Raw genomic sequence first — 24,051 nt, forward strand, 5'->3', positions numbered from 1 at the left:
TATGTATTTTTACTGCTTTTTGGATCAAAGGATCAACAACTGCAGTGTGATGTATGTTTTCTTGTGCCAACTGATTTACAAAGAGTATGACTGTGATATGATTTAGCCTATACCGACCCCTCAACAAGATTACTATGAACTCCAGAGCCCCGAGGATGGTACGGCCAAGGCGGTCGGAGGGAGCCTACTGGCCAACCTGCAGGAGAGGGTCATCCAGACTGACCAGGGCATGGTCATTCTTAGCTCCCAGATGCCTTCCACCACTGCAAACACAGGTCAGTTTGTGTTGCCATGGTTATACTAGTGTATCAACTGGACATGTTAACTGTTGTGATAATCAGAGGTTTGGTGTTGTAATTATTTTGAGACTGGTTGTTTTGTGTCGTCAGTCACTGCAGCTAGATTTCATTTGATAGGTTGCCATGACGACAGTTACCCTGTTTAAATGGGTACATGATAGTAGGAAATGTTTGTTTATGTAGTTAAAAAGGAAAAAGTTGTTTTTTCACATGTCATGTCAATCAGCAAATGTTGTCCTATAATTTGCAATATTGTATAGTCTAAGTTATTCTTTATTGTGTATTTAAAGATTGTAAGGTTATCATGAATTTCTTAGCTCTGTAATAAGAACAAGATTCCATTCATCATTCTCAAAATGTCCTCTAACCAGGGGATTTCAGGTTAGAATATAGGTCCCCAGCAACCTAAGCTTGTCATAAGAGGCAACTAGGATTGGGTCATCAGGTTCGGTGACTTAGTTGATGCTTATTACTTCAATCACTGGATTGTCTGGTCCAGTCTTGATTATATACCATGTATTCAGACCGCTGTCATATAGCTGGAGTGAGTGAGTGAGTGTGGTTTTACGCCGCTTTTAGCAATATTCCAGCAATATCACGGCGGGGGTCACCAGAAATGGGCTTCACACATTGTACCCATGTCGGGAATCGAACCCGGGTCTTCGGCGTGACGAGCGAACGCTTTAACCACTAGGCTACCCGACCGCCCCTCATATAGCTGGAATATTGTTGAGTGCATCAAACAACAAACAAACAAAAACAAAAACAAAACAAATTGTACTCTGCAGTTGAGAAACCAAATTACCAGTCATATACCATACACATGGCCCGTGAAGAGGCGACTATGCTTGCTGTAAGAGGCGACTAACGGGATTGGGTGGTCATGCTCGCCAACTTGGTTGATGCATGTCATCGATCCCAATTGCTTGGTTCGATGCTCATGATATTAATCACTGGATTGTTTAGTCCAGACTTGATTATTTACAGACCGCCTTCATTTAGCTGGAATATTGCTGAGTGTGGCGTTAAATAATAAACCAACCAACCACCCATGCACAGGCATGTCAGTGTCACAGTGATGTATACAGTCTATACTATTGTATGTCCAAAGCAGGGATTTATCTCAATCTCAGAGACCGATATTCAGCCCAATGTCTAAATGTCTAAAATTGGAATTAATAGAATCCGTGAAGATCTGGGTTGAAAAACGGTCTTTAGCTAACCATGCTTGTCGTAACAGGCGACTATGCTTGTCGTTAGAGGCACTAAGGGGATCGGGTGGTCAGACTTGCTGATGCATGTCATCGTATCACAGTTGTGGATTGATGCTCATGATGTCAATCCCTGGATTGTCTGGTCCAGACTTGATTATTTACAGACTGCAGTCATATTCCTGGAATAATGCTGAGTGAGATGTTTAACAACAGACATGCAAACAACTAGAAATTAATAACTTCCTAATTCATGTTAATATTCATGTAATGACTTTATTGAGGTGACAGTATTACACTGGTAGCAGGACCAATACCCAAGGAAGAACCTAAATGCTTAGTTTTGAATTATGTCACAGAATGTTAGATAAATATTAAAATGCTCTGGATTTTAGAAAATAAGAACTTTACGATATCCCAATTTGCCTTCCAACATGTCCAAGGAATACTAGTTAATCCCTGGAAGATATACAAGCCTCAGTTTAGATAATGTTCTGTTGTAGATCTGAGTACACTGGCCAGCGTCGTGACCACCTTGGCCAACATGGGAAAGAATGAAGGGGATCAGAGCCAAGGTGGCGACCCACTCACGCCGTCAAACGGAGATTCAGAGGTGGACACCAACACAGACTCAGTGGCCAAGGCATTTGATACTCTTGCCAAGGCTGTGCAGCCTCAGTCTAATCAGGTAGGAGAACAGCCTTCATTGCAACTTCACAGTCGGTAGTGGCAGTTGACTTGCATTTTGTAGCACCTTTTTTGTCACTTCTGTTCTTGTTGGTTACGTGTCCATTTAAATATGTGTATGTGGTCATGCACGTTCTGTACTACTATAGGGGCACAGGTGGCCAGGTTGTCAAAGGCGCAGAGATTCCCTGTGCAGAGTTGCATCCCTGGGCACACCAGAAACCTATGATTGTGGGTTCGAATCCTGGTTCGCGCCGATTAGGTTTCTAGCATTGTCAGCACCATACCCGTGCTAGTGGGTTTCACCAAAGTGGTAAACGTCTGAGACCTGCATCACTTGGGGCTTTCCTCCCACATTAAGCTGACACGCCACGATATAACTGGAATACTGTTAAAAGTGCGGTAAACCCAACTCACTCATTCACTCAATCAGATCGTCTTGACAGGGTGCCGCCATTTTGTTTGAAGCAAATGCAAGTGTTATGAGAGGTGGAGTGTAATCTGATTGGTCAGTAGGAGGGACATCAAAGGGACATACTTCATAATAGCCACTGGTAGCGCTACGAGCGAGCCCAGAAATGCCGGCCTAATTCGGCAAGGGTGGAAACTGGACTTTTATGGTCAGTTAATACCCTTGCCTTGGAAAGATAGACGTGTTACTGACACGGCAGAGACGATCTACTTAAGGTTGTTGATGGGCAGGTGTACCTTAGTGAAGGTAACTGTTCAGGGCCTACTTGCACAAATAGATCTTTGCCCTAAGACTATCATAAGTATGGGAATTATGATCGCCATAGTGCTAAGATCACTTTGTGCAGATGGTCAATGACAGATTGGATGAAAGTTGATGAGCAAATGTCCATCAGCCAGCTGATCGTGAATCTGTATTACAGAGCAGCACGCTGGACCAGTCGGTGTCAGAGACCAGCCTCAATGAATCTGGCATGAGTACGGAGTCAGGAGATAGCAGCTTCGTCATCGACATCGAAGGTGAGTCGAAAAATGACAGTTGAGTTAATCATCAAAATAATTTACATGAGTCATTTCTTTCTTTTATGAGATATCAACATTATTTACAGCCTCTTTAAGGATGTTGATAAAATGTGGAAGCTTTAAAAATATTTACTCAAATTCAAATAATGATTACTCCCACAATAGAATACGACCTCAGCAATGTCAGATAAGTCCAATTATGCACAGGTGGATATTTCCCACATATTCTCACAATTCTCACGATCATTACCTGTACTTTTTCTCCCGTTACCGATTATAATATCTCTCCCACAATTGGATGCGATTGTTCGGCCATCACGTTTATCTGCGTTCCCTCTCAAAAATGAAGTCGCCCAGTATACGATATCATCAACTTGCGAGCTCATGTTCGAATCTTCAGAAATGACGTCATGATAGAACAATGTTTTTTCGTGAAATAAACTAAAAGTTTAATTTTCATTGCTCTTTGCGATTTATCACGTAGGTATCTTATATAAATAAATTAAGTGCCTTATAAAGGCCTTGAGTTTTCCACGCCCAACTGATGTTATTTGATTGAAGACAAATAGGTATTTTCAAAACCTTTGTTATTTTTTATTTAGTTATGGTTAGTAACCATAGAGTAACCTTCCTTTTAATGATCTGCTGCTGCTATTCAGAGTCAAATATGCCTGAATCCGAAGGCCAAAGCTTATATCATGTCCATATGCATATGTTGCAAGGCCGTTATTTTGGGAAGGGAGCTGTGGTAATACTTTGAAAAGTGCCTGATATTTTGTGACAGAAATCCAGTACAAACCCTAGAGTACATTTGTTGCATGACATTATATAAGCATTGCCAAGATGCAATGCAAGATATTGTGATACTTGCTGCATACTTGAGGAAGTAGGCTGGTCAAAGGGGGGCAACTCTTGCCACCATATTGTACTCATTACTAAAGCACACAGATAAGAGCACATGCAAGTATCGTGATACGTATTGGATCATGAGCTAGGCATTTTGATATGTATCGGATCGCACAGTTGGTGAATAATCCCGCCCTATTTAATTGTGTGTTTTTTTTAAGTTTATCTGGCAACTTTTTTGTTGGCCAAAATGCGAACATGATTAATGGTTCTGTTTTCAGGTCCTATTCTCTCCGAATCCAACTTCCAGTTCAACCTGACGACTCCATCTCCCATGCCCGCGTACCTGAATGTCCATTACATATGTGAGAGTGCGTCACGCCTTCTCTTTCTCTCCATGCACTGGACACGCTCAATCAACGCCTTTCAGATTCTCAAGTAAGATTTGTTTGTTTGTTTGTTTGTATGTTAACACGATACTCAGCAATATTCCAGCTATATGACGGTGCTCTGTAAATATTCAAGTGTGGACCAGACAATCCCATGATTGACATCATGAGCATCAATGTACACAATTACATGCACAGCGTTAGAAATTGGCACTAGTCCTGTAGTCCTGACCAAACTGCCCAATAGTAAAGGTATCCTAAGGACTAGTAGAAATTGGCCCCATTTTAGGGTTTTGCTATATGTTATCATTATAAGGACTAGTGGACCAAAACTGTTTGTTTCTAACCCTGCATGCATCAGTAAAGTCAGTGAGCTTGTCCACCCAATCCTGTTAGTTGCATCTTGTGACAAGCATGGGTTGTTCAGATCCAATTCTAATCTTCAAGGGGGACAAGTGAAAATTTTGGCCAAACACTGCCATTCCTGAGTTTTGAATATTTTTTTGTGTATTTTGGCTTTGGGTAATATTATGCCCATTGTTGGATATTATATTTTTTTAAGGTTTTTATTTTCAGATAAAAAAAGTAAATGGGCTCTCAGTCCTATGTGAAATGTTTTTAAGCCAACTGAAAATAAGAAGAAAAAAAGGAGAGGTGTACAGTCAGGGTGGCTTCTTGCCGACGCGGCAGTTCAATTCCCATAACTCTGTGTAGAAATTCAGTTTGGCCTGTTTTTACATTTTTTCCCCCTTTTTGTTATCAAAAAAGTATTAACTTGCATGAAGAAAGACACAAATAGTAACATACATTCATAATGTTTGTATTAATGTACATTTGAAAAAAAAATTAACAGTAATCTTGACTTGGAAAAATGTTTAAAAAAATGATGCAAAACAGTAGGGTAATTTCAGTTGGCAACTGCAAACTTCATGTGATGGTGTAGTCAATACGCACCAGTGGTTTAATCCAAATATACCATGGCCACCAGACCAGAAGTGAGATTACTATTGCATCCATCTTTGATTTATTTCAGCCCTGACCTGCAGACAACAATTGTTCGGTCGTGTTGGAGTGAGCTGTTCTGCCTCGGCCTAGCACAGTGTTCCAACACCATGTGTCTGTCAACCATCCTGGCGGCCATCTTGAACCATCTCCAGGCCAGCCTGCAGCAAGGTACAAACACTAACACAGGTTCGGGGCATTCTCTAACACTCTCTGTCTCCATGTACGCTGCATGCCCTTGCCACATCTGCACGTTTGCACTTATCTGCTTTATAGCTGAAATGGATAGAATTATCATTAAACCGCCCGCATGTGATCAAAAATGAGCGGGCCACTGTAACTTGATAATGCCCTCATATTGCTTGACAACGGGCCATTATCACGTCTGTTGTTAGGTGACGTCATAGGATATAGATCGGTGACGTCACGTTCAATAGTGACGTCATCTGGTTTGTTCTATGACATTTCCATATTTGTAAAAGTTGGTCAGTGACATTCGTGTCGATTGTAGTAAATGTTTCAAAACTGATATTGTTGTTTCTTTTTATTTGATAACAAATTCCATCCATTTTAGCTATAATAACGGTAACGCTATTTTTCAGGGCATTATCATTTGTAGAAGCCCTCGGTCTTTTCAACTGCCCTCCTTCGTTGGGCAGTGGGGACGGTCGGGTAGCCTTGTGGTTAAAGGGTTCACTCGCCACGCCGAAGACCCGGGTTCGAATCCCGACATGGGTACAGTGTGTGAAGCCCATTTCTGGTGTCCCCCGCCGTGATGTTGCTGGAATATTGCTACAAGCGGCGTAAAACCATACTCATTCACTCACTCGTTGTGCAGTTAATGGAAGACCTCGGGCTTCTGCAAATGATAATGCACTGAAAAATAGCGTTACCCTAATACTAATCTCACATGTCATCCTCCTGTCAAGCATGACTAGCTCCTGTCAAGCATGACTAGCTCCTGTCAAGCATGGACTAGCTGTGTTCCTGCATACTTCAAGCATCCTTTCTCAGCTTTGAACCATGTTCTATGCCTTACCGTATTTGCCATAATAAGCACTCTGGACACTCAGAAAAATTGAAAAGGGAGGTGCTTATTAAGATCTCCTGAAAGTTTAACTTGTTGTCAGAGTATTAGGAGCATGTTCTAAACATACCATATTTGCCATAATAAACGCTCTGGGTGCTCAGAAAGTTATAAAATGTGAGTTGCTTATTAAGACCACATGCAGGTTGAATCTGTTGTCAGAGTAAGATAGAGCATGGCTAAAGAGATGTGCTTATTAAATCTACACTGCAAAGATTGTGTCTCATTGTAACCAGGTGTTTAAAGACAAAAAGGTTTAATAATTGGTTTCAGAAATTATTCCCAATTTTGGATAAAGTAACTGTTTCCTGTTTTCATACCACAAGACGAACTTGAACATCCTAGATATATCCCTAATGTCTATTTTTTCAGGTAGTTTAATGCTCTGAATTTTCTGCAGTTTCCTTTTCCAATGATGCGAACTGTTTGTTATGCTGTCAGCTTTCGCTTTCGCTTTGTCAATGTATTTTTCTCAATTTCAACATAAGTCTATCAGTGGCCGTCTTGATTACTTGTGTCCTCACTGCCTCTGTGGTCTAGTGAATAGAGCATCTGCCCAGAGAGCAGAAGGTCCAGGGTTTGATCCTCGCCTGCATCATACTAAAAGGTGTTAAGAGATGTTACTTGTTGTTGCCATGCCTGGAGCTCAGCTTAAAATGGATGAATAAGTACAGGCCATCTTGGAGTCAGGACACTGTATATGGGTGGGATATCCATGTTAAAGTGCAGTGTGGACTGGAGTGGAAGGCAGAGTCCAAACTGGTACTAGCAGCCACACACACGTTTGTGACCGTAGAAGTTATTTATTATATAACATGACTATAAGGTGATGTGAAATGGGGTTTAATGTTGCGTCTTAGATTATTGCGCTTATATAGTGGTGTGTGTGTGTCTGTCTGTCTGTCTGTCTGTGTGTGTGTGTGTGTGTGCTTGTACTAGTCCAGACTAAAGCATATAGTGCTAAACCCGCGTCTGTCTGTCTGTCTGTCAGTGTGCATGCGTGCGTGCGTGTGTGCGTGTGTGCATGCGTGCGTGCGTGCGTGTGTGTGTGTGCTTGTACTAGTCCAGACTAATGCATATAGTGCTAAACCCACTTAGATACCATGCCACATAAATACCCCACTCAGACACAGTATACTGATTCTGAGCCCACCAGTCCTTGTTTTAGCCCCTTAATGCCGATGCCGATTAATAAGTACCATCTTTTAACGTCTTTTGGTATTGCGTGGAGAGGTATTGAACGTCAGACCTTCTTCTCTTTGAGGAGATGCTCTTCCATTAGACCACAGAGGCAGTCCCAACTCGACTTTAAACCCCATTTCACCTCACCTATTAATTCTTATGTGATATCTTTGGAATAATGGTGCATCGTTAAACAACATTCACTCGCTCACACAAATTGAATGGATTGGGTTCTCAAAAACTATCTTAGTTAGAAAAATGAAATTTCACACACTGATATTCCAGTACTGTTCATGATCTTAAATGATTTCGAAAATTGGTGTCTATTCATTTTTTACAGAGTTATGGCCCTTGCTACATGCTTTTCAACTTTGTGCATATTCCTACCACTGAAGTTACAGTAATGAGAGTTACGACCCTTGATCCATGTTATTTTACTTAGTGATAGTGTCTGCAAGGTGGACAAGTTTTCTCAGAAATTGCTTAAGTTACGAGAATGAAACTTTGCAAGCTTATCTGAGAGATACTTATCAAGACTAAGTTCAAAAATTGGTGCCATAAATTATTTTTTCCCTTGCTACTTGTCTATTTTGTGGCCCTGTCTTCAACGGGGACAAGTTTCCTACAAAACTAAATGAAAGTGTTTATGTTTATAAAGACATACTTGTCAATATTGAGCTAAACAATTAGTGCTGTAAAATTGTTTTTCTATGTTATTTGACTTATTGCATAGTTGCTGCAATGGGGACATATTACCTCAGAAACTAATGAAGTTACATGAAATAAACTTTGCAAGCTTATCTAAGAGGTACTTCTCAAGACAAGTTTAGCATTTGATACCGTAATTATTTTTGTTCCGGAGTTACCCCCCCCCCCCCCTCCCTTTCTCCTGCTTTAGATTTTGGCAATGCATACTTTTAGAAAATCAGTATTGATGTAAATTCCTCAAATTCTAACATGCCCCATGGCAGAGGATAGTGATAATGCTGTTTTCTTGTTGTTATTCTGACTTTCCTTTTCCAGAGAAAGCTGACCAAGACAAGGTGAAGGTTGTGATTGAGCATATCATTCGCCTGCAGGATTACATCACCGCCATGTCCCAGCTCCAGGTCACCTCAGCTGAGTACGCCTATCTCAAGACTCTGGTCCTCTTCTTCTCAGGTAATAACCACTCCGCAACTGGCTTCGGTTCCCTAAACATGTTCCCAGAATGAAAGACTAGTGGTTCGATCCCCGGACACATCATGCCAAAAGACTTTTATGATGGTACTTGTTGTTACCCTGTTGATGCTCAGCATTAAGGGGATAGAACAAGGACTGTCTGTTGGCATACTGTGTGATACTGGGGTATCCATGTTCAACTGTAGCATTGTACAGTTGCTACTGAGTTGGGTTTTTAGTGCTGTTTTCAACAGTATTCCAGTTATATCAAGGCGTGTCAGCTTGATGTGTGAGGAAAGCCCAAAGTGATACAGGTCTCAGACGTTTACCACTTCGATAGAACCGACGAGCACGGGTATGGTGCTGACACACCTAGAAACATAATCAGGGCAAACCGGGATTCGAAAACACAATCATAGGTTTCTGGCGTGGCCAAGGGACGCAACTCTGCACTGCGAATCGCAGCGCCTTAGACGACTGGGCCACCCGTGCCCCCTTGCAGCATCGTACCACAGTGGGATTGCACTATAAAAGGGGCATAAGTCCGGACTAGTACAAACCACACACGTGCATGGATGTCACTGTATAAGTGCATTATATTTTTAATGCGACATTAATCCGTATTTCCCCCATCACCTCTTCTCGAGAAAGGTGGCCCAGTTGTCTTGAGCTCCACAACTGGCTTTGATCATGGGTTCTAACTCTAAACTGAAACTGATTATAAGCATTGTTTTGGCAGCACTATGCTCAGACCTGCACCACCGATGAGAACTGTATGCTGTTATATGACTGTTCATATGACATACTGTTCTTAATGCGTAAAACACTATTCACTATCACCTCTGGATGGTTCCCAAAAGGGTTTCTGAGGCAGAATATGTCCCCAGGATCAGCCTGCTTGTCACAGAGCTGACAAATGAGTATGAGTTGGTTAGAATTTGTGACCTGGATTTGTATCCCTTAGCCAAGCCAGGATCCGCTAGTCATGGGGTTGAATTCTTAATGGCCCTTGGTTTGTCAGCACCATACCTGCACACATGAGTGTCACCAAAGTGGCAGAAGATAACAAGTGACTCATCTCTCACATTAAGCTGAAGCACCATAATCATGATAACATACTGTTCAAGACAGTGTCAAACCCAACTCACTCACTCATTCACTCACTTGTCTTGGATCTCTGAAGATCCGGGGTAGAAAAGGTCTTCAGCAACCCATGCTTGCCATAAAAGGCAACTATGCTTGTTGTAAGAGGCGACTAACGGGTTCGGGTGTTCACACTAGCTGATATGCTGATATGGTTGATACATGTCATCATTTTCCAGTTGCATGGATCGATGCTCATAATGTCAATCGGGGCAGTCAGGTAGCCTAGTGGTTAAAGCTTTCGCTCATCACGCCGAAGACCCGGTTTCGATTCCCGATATGGGTACATTGTGTGAAGCCCATTTCTGGTGTCCCCCGCCGTGATATTGCTGGAATATTGCAAAAAGCGGCGTAAAACCTCACTCACTCACTCACTCACTCACTCACTCACTCACTCACTCACTCACTCACTCACAATGTCAATCACTTGATTTTCTTGTCCAGACTGGATTTAATATTGTCATTTAGCTGGAATATTGCTGAGTGTAGCGTTAAACAACGAACAAAGCAATACAAATAACAGACCGCTGTGATGTTGCTTGAATTAGCTGAATGAAACATTTAACAACATCACTCTCTTTTTAACTGTATTCATCCTTCAGACAACCCCAACATCCGGAATAAGCGTCAGATCGAGAAGCTCCAGGACAAGACCAGCAAGGAGCTTGTGCAGCACGTCCAGGCTATGGGATCCTCCTCTGAGCGAATAGCCAAACTGTTGCTGCGTCTTCCCCCACTCAAAACATTCAGTCCAAACACAATGGAAGAGCTGTTCTTCTCCGGGCTGATTGGCAGCGTTCAAATCGACAGCATAATTCCCTATATTCTGAGGATGGAGACTGCAGAGTACAACCTACAGATGACCGGGCAGCTTCTCTCACCCGCCCAGGGACAAGCTACGGAATACAGCATTCATTCTGTCAACGGTCTGCCCGCACAAGGCACCGTCTTGCAAGACTTCAACGCTTCAGTGATTAACGGGCCAGCTGCCCAGGTCCTGCAGGCACAGACAATAACCCCGGGGTCAAGTGCGTGACATACACATGACCTTGACCTCAGTTACTTTGGTCAGGAGTGATGTTCATTTTTAAAGTCAGCTGACATTTTATTTTCACCAGCAGGTGATGTGAGCATGATCAATTCTTAATATATATATATTATTTTTTTTTTGGAAAGGAGGCGTCCTTGACCTTTGACAGGATTTGCAACTCCATTATAAAGTGCTATGGAACAGACAATTAACTGGATTCTTTCTTGCAACTGACAACAGCATGAGAGATGAGGCTGTTCATTATTTAAGATAGCTTGGATCTATTAACGTATACCCTGGTGCTGTGACATGTTGTAGAATACTTGATATTGCGTTGCCAGTGAGAATAAGTCATGCTCTGTTTTTCGTGTGATCTGGAACACGTTATCTACTGGTGGTGAAGTTTGACACGAAGGACACCTACAGACGCGCGGAACCTGATTTTGATTTTTTGCCTGTGTGATTATCTTGAAGATAAATAATCATTATCATCTTCGGTGTGATTCTTGGTTTCTGTTCCACAAGTTATCTCATTACTGAGCTTTTTTGAATGATCACATTGTGAAGATACTTTGAAGGGTCAAAGTTCCTATTTAAAGGGTCGTTAAGATCTTTTGGATTGTCTGAGAAGTAAGATATATAAGATGGCCATACTTTTATGATCTTTTGAAACGTCATTGTGCTGAATTCCTGTTCAGGATTTGGAATTTGCTAAAATTATTTGAATTCGAATTTTAAGAACAATTTTATAAGGCTTTTGCTAAGATATTTTGAAGAGTCAGACTATTAACACCTTGGGTCTGAGATTTTCTTTGATCTCTACTGCCAAGATTGTTTGTGGATCAGAAACCAAGTCAAGGGGAGACAACTAGGGACTAAGCATTTGAGAGGAGACATGGCTAAGTATTTATTTTGATGGTTATTGCACTGAATCATATCAATGTATTATATATCCACTGGGCGTCTTTGCGGTCAATTTACTGCATTATCCATGGTTGTGGCCAGGCTTTCAACCCTCTGGCCCCAAACATGTACAGATGAAAATGTTACTACTTTTGAAATTGTAGCTGTATCTCTGTTGACTCTTCGACTAGTGTAAGGACTGATGGGGTGGTCTAATGGTTAAGGTTTTCGTAGGTAGGACCTAAGACATGGGTTCAATTTCCCATATGGGTACAGTGTATTAAGCCTATTGGTGCACCTACACCAACTGTAATTATGTTGGAATGTTGCTAACAGCGGAAAACTCTGCTCTCGGTTACTAATCCAAGCTCCTTCGCAGCGTGTGACACTTTCGTTACCATCCGGTATCATCGCTGCCACCAGGGTGCAAGTGGCCATTTCAAAAGTTTTGAGCATGTTCCTCCTAACCCCAAATGTAGTGACATGTATATTTTTTGTATATCTTTGGGAAGGTTTTACGACTGACTTACTATTTCCCTCATTTTCCATTTGTTTGTTAAATCAGGCTTGTTCGAGATTGCAAGGGAACAGCGACCTTTCCCCCCTGCATATTCACTTATGCTACTTACTGAAATTAAATAGAAGTTCAAATTGATAAACAAACAATATATTTCAAGTGGGGAAGAGTATTCAGTGTCACGACAGTCATCACCTGTTTGTAAACATAACAGTCTGGTGGTTGCGAGGTCAGCTCCATGCATGGTTGTGGCTGCCTTGCACTATCGGGAGCTGTGATTGGTGGCAGCGATAGTATAGAATTTGCGAACGGGCTGTCGCTGTGAGGAGCAAACAGGCAATCGCTGTGAGGAGCCTGTCAATAAAATGATTACTTCAGTTTTTTTACAATCACAAAAAAACTCCAGAGGAGAATTCTTTCCAAAAACATTTTCCTTTTTTATTCACATGCAAAATATATAATATATATAATATGCACTGTCAAACCCTTGGGCTAGCGGGTAATGGGCACGAGAGGGGGTCGGATCGGGAGAAAGAGAGAGACATAGCTATACATATGCATAATTATTTGATACATGGTTTGCAGTTTACTAGAACATGTTTAGGTATTAAGATGTTTAGGTATAAAGAAGTTTAGGTCTAACACAAGCCCTAAGATTAACGACAACAGCCAAATTAGACAAGAACCTCTTAGATATCCCTTAATTCTAACACTGAATTTATTTTTTGGTTTATTTTTGTCAAAATTCCCCAGTTCAGTTTCTAAAGTGAATGTAGTGATATTTCAAGTGACATTATCCTGATTTCTTGTGTCTTTTTTCAATAGGGGCCGTGAGTTGTTTTTTCAGAACACTGTAAATACCTTATGTGTTGATGTGTTGAAAGCAAAGACTCTCAATTTCTTTTGTCTCCAGCTTGAATATAAAGGCTGTTTTCTCTGACCATGACATGTAAAGCAGAGGCACTTACATATTTCCATATCATAAAACTGTATGACAGGCAGCAGAAAATCACTTCATCCGACAGTTCTCATTTTTAGACAGACAACCATTACTCGTTTCACGGGTTGCAGCCATTGCCCATAGCATGATATTATGTGATATTTATTCACAATAACCTGAAGCAGGTTTCTAATTCAGTTTTGATATTACACAATAATAAAGCTGATTTTGACACAGGCCACAATGTCAAAAAGTATCAGCCTTATTCTAGTTATAGACTGGGGTTCATAGGTTTTTATGTTTTGTGTATTTAACAAACAAACAAACAAGATGTCCTTACACGACCCTTCAAGAATACCTTCAGAGTCAGTTGTCATCAGTCTGTTCATGTTGCCATATGAAGGGCAGCCATCTTGGATTTGAGCTCTCTGCACTCAGTGACTCCAACCCTAGGAGACACAGACTGTATTTGTAAGAAGTGTTTTGATTGGCTGAGTGAAGACTCTCAATTATGCAGAAAACATACTATGTAAAGACTTGAAACTTTTATGAATCACAACTTTTTTCATGTTTGTCATGTTTCAGGGCTACTGCTTGCCTGATCATTCACCTGGGGCGAGAAATAGAAATAGCATTCACCTGTTAAAGGGGCAAGACATAGCATTCGCCTGGTGACATAGCATTCACCTGGGGAAGGGGCAAGAAGTAGCATTCACCTGGTGAAGGGGCAAGAAATAGCATTCACCTGGTGAAGGGGCAAGACATAGCATTCACCTGGTGAAGGGGAAAGAATAGCATTCACCTTGTGAAGGGAAAAGAATAGCATTCACCTGGTGAAGGGGCAAGAATAGCATTCACCTGGTGAAGGGGCAAGAATAGCATTCACCTTGTGAAGGGAAAAGAATAGCATTCACCTGGTGAAGGGGCAAGACATAGCATTCACCTAGTGAAGGGGAAAGAATAGCATTCACCTGGTGAAGGGGCAAGAAGTAGCATTCACCTGGTGAAGGGGCAAGATTGAGCCCTGCAACGTCCTTACAAACAATAGAGAAGTTGTAAGCAATAAAAGTTTAAATATTCATGTTCTACCAACTTCTGAATCAAAGACTTGAGCATATTACATGTCCATGCAGGTCATTAAGGGACCAGTGTTCCACCACAATGGAGCATTAACTGGTTCACTATGCTTCATAAAGACAACAGGCAGTTATTGGTGATAACAAGACGCTGATTTAGTATGCATGTGACTTGGTTCTCGGGGTGTAAATGATTGGAGGTTTTAGTATGGATAATTTGATAATTAAATATAAATATTTTGATTAATTATCAAAATTATTTTTCTGTATGTGTCTAGGTAAAAAAATACTTATAGACCCAGAAGTCAATCCAATGCTAAATATGAATAAGGCTGATCCATTAAATGTTTAAAATTGAATATTCTGCCATCTATTGTCCATCTTGGTAATCTTAATAAATGAGAATGCTTCTGTTGCAATGAATAATAATTTAGTTTTGACAGTCATCAATCTGTGTCAATACAGCATCAACAGTAAAACATTACTGAAACATCGATATCACGATATACAATGACAAACAAATTGATACTGTTTACAACACACAGTATTATACAGTACTAATAGTGATTAGTTTGAGGTTAATAGCCAAATCATTGTTGCAAGTCGTTGAAATTTTATCAATATTATGCTGGCTGTTTTGAATGTTGAGAAATGTGCATTCATCGCATGTGCCTGTTTATGTGCAGAAGTGGAATGGTAAACTTCCTCCAGTGACTGGAGTAATGGTTCCTTCAGGACTAAATCCAAATCTGGAACTCACCTGATTCGTTTGTAACCATGGCAACCATGTGTAATGGGTTTTTTTGGATGTTTTTGAAACTAAACATGTCTACCTGTCACAAATATTGTGTTCAAAACAAGCATAATAATAATCCTGAATTGTTTGTGTTTTTTGCTCTCATTAACCCTTTCCTTGTTGAAGGAATCCCTGACACAAATAGAACTTACTGGATTTCATCAGACTAAGAGTTAAGTTCATAGTTTCTCCCTAACATTATTTTTGCTTCTTTTTTTGTCTTTTGTCACAGATGTTTGTCATATCAATAAAATTGTCGGTAGAAATGTGACATGAACCGTATTCATCCTTGGCATCGTCAGATGTCATATCATACCTGTGTTGATGACAGGCGTGTTAACACCTGTCATTAATCCGATGTCTTTGTTTTTATCATGTCTTTCATTCATGTTTACCTTCTTCATCTTTGTCTCAATTTATTGTTCATTCTGTCTAGATTTGTGGACGGCGACTAACAAATTAAGAGTTCCGTAGCGGAAATTCTTTCCTAACATCTTTCCATTTCCTCGTCTCTCTCGTCATTGTATTATTGATGCATTTGTACATTTCATGTGTTGAATATTGTATTATAGTTATTATTGTGAGTTTTATAACCTTGAGTCATTGTGTTAAATACTTGTGCTAAACAAGTTTGTGTATATATATAAATATATCTCCACAGCTGTTTCTGCTACAAGCAGCATTGTATATTTTGCTTCAGCGTGTTGTCCCTCAGTGTGTGAATTGTGTCATAAATTGTGTCATAAATTGTGTCGAAATTGATACCAAATTTAAGCTATACAGTTTATCATGGAACAGATTATACGACTGGAATACTTAATACTAATTCAGTGGGTTTTTTTAAGAAATGTTTGCAATTGTGAAAAAAACAAATTTCACTTATATTTGTTCTAAACGTTAGAGTTGTACAGTCCATCACAATTTGTAACTTGGATTGAGTACAATCCATCACAATTTGTAAATGGATTCAGTACAATCCATCACAATTTGTAACTTGGATTCAGTACAATCCTTCGCAATTTGTAACATGGATTCAGTACAATCCATCACAATTTGTAACATGGATTCAGTACAATCCATCACAATTTGTAACTTGGATTCAGTACAATCCATCGCAATTTGTAACTTGGATTCAGTACAATCCATCACAATTTGTAACTTGGATTCAGTACAATCCATCGCAATTTGTAACTTGGATTCAGTACAATCCATCACAATTTGTAACATGGATTCAGTACAATCCATCACAATTTGGACTTGTCTCTCTGTCATTCAAGGTGGTGGAATATTGCTGAGTGCAGCGTTAAACAACAAACAAACAAACATTCAAGATGGGAACACCATGCATCAGAGTTGACCGTTATCACACCTCCCGAATATTAATAATCGTTTATCCTTCTCTCCTATAACTGGTCCATAAACATTTATCCATCCTGCTGTTAGTCTTCATCCCACCCCAGGGGGTGGTCGGGTAGCCTAGTGGTTAAAGCGTTCGCTCGTCACGCCGAAGACCCGGGTTCGATTCCCAGCATGGGTACAATGTGTGAAGCCCATTTCTGGTGTCCCCCGCCGTGATATTGCTGGAATATTCTAAAAGCGGCGTAAAACCATACTCACTAACTCACTCACTCACTCATCCCATCCCACCCTAGCCATTCACCCAATCAGACAAAGCACACATAACACAATCACTAAACCCAAGCCACAGAATGACAAGGGAATATTCCAATATCATCCCTCTCTCAACATGCTAGGCAATGGGGCCCTATTGATCGAGAGTTGGCTTGTCATGCCAAGGTCCCAGGTTCAGTTCCCCCAAATGGGTGCAATGGGTCCATGCCAGGATATGACTAGAATATGATACAAAATATACCCACACTCCCTCACACATACTCGGTAGTGGTATAAAGTTTGAGAAATTACTCCATGCCAACAGATGATGGACTGTTGAAATATTCCCCTGCATCATGAAGATGACCTCTCTTTAACCTTATCTCTAATACTGTGTGCATTACTGCAAGCATTTCACCCACCTCTATGTTGATCTTTTAAATGTAGATTTTATCCTGTGAATATTTATTTAGTGTTCCAAATTTAGAGTAGTATATTTGTATACCCTGTGGATGCCTAGCATCAGACAAGTGTACACGCCCATGACTCAGAGTCATACCTCTCCTTTCTGACATCATTGTACATTTGTTTGTTTTAACAGGTTTTAGACCTTTAGCGGTTAAGACTTCACAGTTACCAGATAATATATATTAAAGTGGGATGTGTAAACACTATTTTCAACTTAGATTTTAAATATTGTATGCATTGTTTGACTGTTTGGCAGTTATTTTGCTATTAATGTATTTATTTTGTTTGTTGTTTTGGTATATTATTCTTCGAAATGTGACGTTAACATTCACCTGATTTAGAAATAGTTTGGTCAAAGAGACGTACACATGTTTTTTAAAATGAATGTTAAGGAAAGTTGAAACATAGCTGTGTTTGTGAAATTGGAAAGTTTTTTCATGGGGAGTCAGCTCATAGGCTGATGCAGATCATTTTCTGTCAAATGGATGAATATAATCTGTCTATTAGGGCTGGGACGAGTCCGAATTTACTACCCGGGTACCCATCCCCCTCTTACCCGACCCTACCCAGGTACCCACTGTAGGTCTCAAGAGATAATTACCAAATGTCCGATTGGGCATTTTGTTACCATAGCACTGGCAAAACGTATTTAGATACATGTAATAAACAATCTGGTCATGCATACACTGAAGTTGGCTCAAGTTATATCTTTATTCAAAGATATGAAAAGTCAGAAGGAATGCGAAGATTTGTGATTTGTAGTGTAACCATAGAGTTCTAGGTACTTTTTTGTCATTAAACAATATATCAAGTGACTATCCACGGGTCCGGGTAGAGTGACCCTTCCCCGCCCAACTGTCTATGTGTAGACACAAGTGCCATTATATCGCCACAATGCAATGTGCCTGCTCATCTTGTCTACAACAGGTGATGAAATGTATCAGTTTGGTGTATGCATCAAGAAGGTAGAATTATGGTGATTGCCAGTCAACTGTAAAATACCTGGTTGAAAATGCTTTGTGATCATCTGAATTTAGGGCAAAGGAAATTGTCTTTCTACATAATTTGAACAGGTGCCATGAACTTTAACTTGAGATTTCAAAAACACACAGAGGGTGACACTTTGTTTACTTGATGTGTGGTGGGGTAGTCTTGTGGTTAAGGTGTTCTTTCACCACCTAGAGGAATGGGTTTAGTTCCCTACATGGGTGTAAAGGGTGATGCATCAATATTTGTGAGGTGTAAAACCATACTCACCCTCTTGTAAAGGAATTCCAAACCATCCACTTACTGTTTTTCTGGACAAGTGGTGTGGCAACATCAGGTCCTGGTTTTCAGAAAGTTTCTTCCTTGTTCAGAAAGTTATGCGTGATCCCTATTTTGAGTTGACAAAGTTTGAGCTGGTTTACGGTACATTCTATAATCTCTCACACAAACCCCGAAAGAAAATTATCTGTAAACACTTCTTCACCAAGTCTTCACTACTTTGGCAAGTCTAGATTTTGAATATGAAGAGATTCTCTGGTCTGCTCTCTAATAACTATTAAGAGACAATTTAATAGAAAGATATCTTCAATGATATTCTTTACAGAGACCCTTCACATTCTTTTGAACATGGAGGCGTGTATAGTGTCTGTATGTCTATGTTGAACTCCAGCACAAACTGAAGGTAAAATTCTAATGGCCTTTATAGGGGTTTAAAACATGTCCAAATGAAGCACCTATACATTATACATATATTGGAATATAGGAGGGATATATTGTGGGATTTTTTTTTATTCATGCTACAAATTGCGCAAATAAGCGATTCGAAATTTATCATGAGATCTATCAGCTTCATCAACTTCAAATGCCATGACCAATGCACTCTGAAAGCGTTACAACCAAAATCAACCAGAGGTTAATATCTTGCATACATATAACATAGAAACTATTTTACAGATTAGAGATTTCTGGCTGAAAAGGGTTATTTGTGATCATGTGATAGACGTGATTAATGTCATTTGTACCAGGAGTTGGACAATAACATTTCAAGAGGTAACTGTATATTCTAAACTAACAGTAATGTAATTAAGTTGTACACATATTCATTGCATTTGTTGTTCCAACATTCACATTTCATCCATTGTTTTCTTTTCTCCATTTTTTTAAATCACTATTGGGCTTAAGGCAGATGAGTTAACCAGGTGTTATGGCAGCTGTACCAAGTGTATTGATGAAATAAGTCAAGCAGGATTTGAAATCAGATGTAAGATTCTTTTTAAAAATAATAACAAAAAATAAACAATACAAGTAGGATAAATTGTTTTTAAAAGGATCAAACTAAGTAGGACTTAGTGCAGTACTTTTTTGTATACCTTTTTTTCTTTTATCCAATGCCTGAGTAGGGAATATAGATTCATAACTATTCGGTTTCAGTGTAATATTTTTTTAATTAAAAAAAGAGATTACCAAAGATGAACTACATTATGCATTTCATGTTTTCCCCATCCTGATACACTGTTTTAGTTTTTTACAGTTTCTTTGCATCATATTCCGCCAGAGCATCCCGTGGCCATGTTGCCCGGTTTGAAACATCTTGACTCTAAGTCATTCTGGTGGTTCTATTTCACTCACGTATACCGAGATGTTGTCGTCTGCTCTTTGTTTAATAAACTGCTTTGCCGTCCGACAAGTGACCTGTATGATTCGTGTTTGTGTTTTTTTGGAATGGTGTTTGAAATTATTGCTTGAAAGTTTGGGTGACCTAAAGAGACTCAATTTGCTGTAGTTGATAGAGCATCTGCCTGGAGAGCTGAAGGTAGATGTTTAGTTCCTCATACCAAAATATGTTGTTGTTTGTTGTCGAGAACTCACTGCTAAGAATGATAGAGCCTGGCGAGAATGGAATAGAGAGACTTCTCACCTTCAGACTCCTCACATCCTACAAGTCTGCATACCTTTACTGGCTTGTATGCTCCTAGCCTCTACTCCACACAGGATGAGTTCACCAACCAGCTCAACAAGGGGATCCCCTATCAAGAACAACTGCTACTGCTTGGCGACTTCAATGCAACAGTGTGTTTTGACCATGAATTCTGTCCCTGCTGTCTCGGACAATACGGAACTGGCAAGATGAACGAAAATGGTCCACGGTTTCTCGAGCTATGCACACACCACGACATGTGCATCACCAATAGCTTCTTCCAGACCAAGCCTCAGCACAAGGTGTCCTGCAGACACCACCGGTCCAAGCAGTGGAACCCATGAATGTGCTCATCACACGTTCGTACCACAGTGCCGACTGCTACACAGACTGCTTCCTTGGTCAGCTGCCGGATCAGACTCAAGCCAAATAGGATGCACCACGCAAACCCAAAGTAAAAGACTCGTATTGGTGTCAGCAAGACGTCACACCCGCAAGAGAGTGGGTCAAGTGGATGTCAAGCACGGATGGGACCATCTGAGACACACTCTTCACGCCATGGCACTCCGGGAAAGCAGAGAAAAACTCATGACTGGCTCCAAGGCCATTTCTACACATCTTCCCGAGGCAAGAGAGTTAACTGACTTTAAAAGTCCAGTTTCCACCCTTGCCGAACTAGGCTGGAATTCCTGGTCTTGATCGTTGCGCCATCAGTGGCCATTACGAGTTATGTCCTTTCTATGCCTCTCCTATTGACCAATCAGATTCCACCTCTCGTATCACTTGCATTTGCTTCAAACAAAACGGTGGCGCCCAGTCAAGACGATCTGATTGATAATCAAGATCTATATTGTGATAAAACGAGTCTTACATCGCGAAGTGCATCAAATCACGCGAGCGCTTTGAATAAAAACATGAAAAGATTTAGAAAATATCTGTTGACAACGAGTTAGCGGTGCACATGTTTTGCAAATCCTCCAGTCGACAGAAATCTGCATGACACTTTACGAACCGGATTTCGATTTCGGTGCACGATTTTGATTGGACTATGCATAGACTCGTTAGTCCAGCCAAAATGTAACTCCGTAATACCAGACTAGTTCGGCAAGGGTGGAAACTGGACTTTTATAGTCCGTTTTTAACTTACTTTCCTCGGGAAGATGATTTCTACAAGTTCATCTCTGTCACTGAGGAAACGCGTGCAGAACTAACATACAAACGCTGCCCAAAACAGAAGCTCCTGCAAACCTCAAGAACAGCCAGGAGTCCAGAAAACAACAAGAAGATGAGCGGAGGAATATTGGTTACAGCTCTGTGAGGGCATTCAATCGATGGCCGATGCTGGGAAAATCCTAAATGAGTACAGCGGCATCATGAAAGTCAGAAAGCCCTTCGTCATTTGGTCCTGAACAGACTACAGAAATGTGCTTATAGGATGCATACGAATCGCAGAACGTTCCACAACCGACATGATCTTCTCAATCGACAACTGCAGGAATAGTGTTGGGAGCAGAAGAAGCCATTCTACATCACATTCATCGACCTTACAAAATCCTTTGACCTTGTGAGCAGGGATTGTAAGGATTGGCTGCCAACCCTAGCTCTTCAGTCATTCAACACTAACATGGAAGACACCTTGCAGTTTCACGGTTCGTCCTCTGATGCTTTTGGCATCTACAGTGGAGTAAAACAGGAAGGCATATTTGCCCCCACCCTGTTTGGAATTGAAGCATGGCTTTGTACCCACGACCTAAGAGGTCTACCTCTACACAAGCTCGCCTTAGGGCAGATACCGAAGTGCGTGAAAGTCGCAGACAACGCGGCTCTGGTAAGCTGAAAACCTCGTGGACCTCGTGGACCGTGGCCCACGTGCATGCAAGGAATTCAACTCAGTTTGAAGATGAGAAACGTACGTGATGGGTCAGGACTTTGAACAGCCTCCATCAACAACTACGAGCATGGAGGACGGGAGGATCGCCTCTGGCAAAAGACCTGAACATCCTGAGTGAGTGAGTATTGTTTTACGCCGCTTTTAGCAATAATCCATCAATATCACGGCGGAGAACACCAGAAATGGGTTTCACTCATTGTACCCATGTCGGGAATCGAACCCGGGTCTTCGGTGTGACGAGCGAACGCTTTAACCACTAGGCTACCCGACCGCCCCTGAACATCCTCAGCAGAAGGCTATAAGAGACTGTCTGAAGAATACAGTTCGTTATTTTTATTAAAAACGATTTTAAGTCAACGAGCACCTGTTTGTTGAAAAAATAACGGACCTCCTTAACATAAAGAAAAAACTGCTGATCTCAAACCAACATTTGCAAACCAAATATACATATATATTCATATACTTGAAAGGACGTTCGCTGATAAGGATATGCAGTTGTGTGTATTTAGTAACAACGCATTCAGCCTGAAACAGGTAAAACAAGCCTCTGTTAAAAAGTACAGGGCCATACTTTATCTTATTTACCCATTTGAATTATTATCATTTACATATTTTAAAACACAAACACCTGCGAACCTTGTCCGTGGTACACGATGTTGCAGATTAGATTAGATTTGATATTGTAATATCCGAGTCTCATGTTGCAAAGCCCCCCTCCCCTACCCTACCCTACCCTCTCCCTTATATTTTCACTCTATATACCAGCGGAAAAAAGCATAAAGTGGTGTAAATGTTACTTATTGAAAATAGAAACATACTATTTAGTCATTCGTCTGATCAATGTTTTATCATAACAAATTCCTTAACAAAACCCATACCTGGTAACAGGAGACAGAGCAATACACGTGCTTTGCAAATCCTACAATCGACCAAAATCTGCACGGCAGTTACGAACCGGATGTCGATTTCGTTACACTTCGATTGGACTTTGCATATATTCGTTAGTCAAGCCAAAATATAACTCCACAATTCCAGCCTAGTTCGCAAGGATGGAAATTGGACTTGTCCAGTCTAATAACTCCCTTGCCTCGGGAAGATGGAGGTCTAATGGCAGCACAATATGTTATTCTGCCTCCAAAGGCCTGTTACAATACGTGTAACACGTGGACGGGCATTAACCTGCTGAAGCGTGACGACATGTGCCTGCCTTTGCACAAAGGATAGAACATGATCTCGAACGATGATCTCAAATGCCAAAATCGCTGGAAGTCGGGTCCGGTTGGGCGTGGTTCTGTTACTAATTGGTCCCAAATTGTCCGAGCTGTTAATGTTGCAGTATCGATTCCATAGATGAACCGACCGAATATGGTTGTCTTGTTAACGTGGACGACGGGTTCGTGGCTAGTCATGAGTGTTCCCCCGCTGTAGATGAAAATGATGAATATGAACATGTCCGACAACTTCGTTCTGCACCATCCTGTTTGAAGCATAGGCGCGTAGACGTTGGTTTTCAGCAAACTGTGGCATTGCGTAAGCGTAATTTACGGTTAAACAAAAGTGATTTTAGGTCACTTTAAGGCTAAAAGAATCATTGTGTGCTGTTCACATTTAAAAAACACGTGTGAGTATCACGCTCCAACAAACATCAAAATTGTGCGCTGTGCATTAAGTTACTCGTGTAAATTATGAAAAACGACCTTAACGACGATATGTCTTCATAAAAATGTGTTAAAAGAAGTTTATTTTTATTGAACTTTATGTAAAGCACAGTTACTTTTTTCCGTTAGTATATTTCATCCATATGTATATAATAAAAATGCGCATCAACTTGTGGGCCTGTTGACATGATGGAAATATGTCCCGTTTTAATGAGTCTGTTGTTTGATGGTGACATGCAGAGAAGGTTTCTCAACA

The 24,051-nt window shown here is 40.6% G+C and overlaps 1 protein-coding gene across 6 annotated transcripts in view; it reads left to right on the forward strand.

Moving 5' to 3' along the window:
* Nucleotides 1-20,025, forward strand: part of LOC139446791 (orphan steroid hormone receptor 2-like) — a 58,587-nt gene extending 38,562 nt beyond the window's left edge. For 2 of the 6 annotated variants that reach the window (XM_071228116.1, XM_071228119.1), the window contains 7 exons: nt 107-275; nt 2,014-2,198; nt 3,091-3,187; nt 4,318-4,474; nt 5,459-5,616; nt 8,720-8,857; nt 10,603-20,025. In XM_071228116.1, the coding sequence (XP_071084217.1) occupies nt 107-275; nt 2,014-2,198; nt 3,091-3,187; nt 4,318-4,474; nt 5,459-5,616; nt 8,720-8,857; nt 10,603-11,036 (1,338 nt within the window). In that variant the 3' untranslated portion in view covers nt 11,037-20,025. The remainder of the gene's footprint in view (nt 1-106; nt 276-2,013; nt 2,199-3,090; nt 3,188-4,317; nt 4,475-5,458; nt 5,617-8,719; nt 8,858-10,602) is intronic. The other 4 variants (XM_071228118.1, XM_071228120.1, XM_071228117.1 and 1 more) reach the window with 3 other exon arrangements.
* Nucleotides 20,026-24,051: the final 4,026 nt, after the last annotated feature.

The sequence above is a fragment of the Haliotis cracherodii genome, unplaced genomic scaffold, assembly GCF_022045235.1.
Source record: "Haliotis cracherodii isolate W230 unplaced genomic scaffold, xgHalCrac1.p SCAF_6, whole genome shotgun sequence".
Classification (NCBI taxonomy): Eukaryota; Metazoa; Mollusca; class Gastropoda; order Lepetellida; family Haliotidae; genus Haliotis; species Haliotis cracherodii.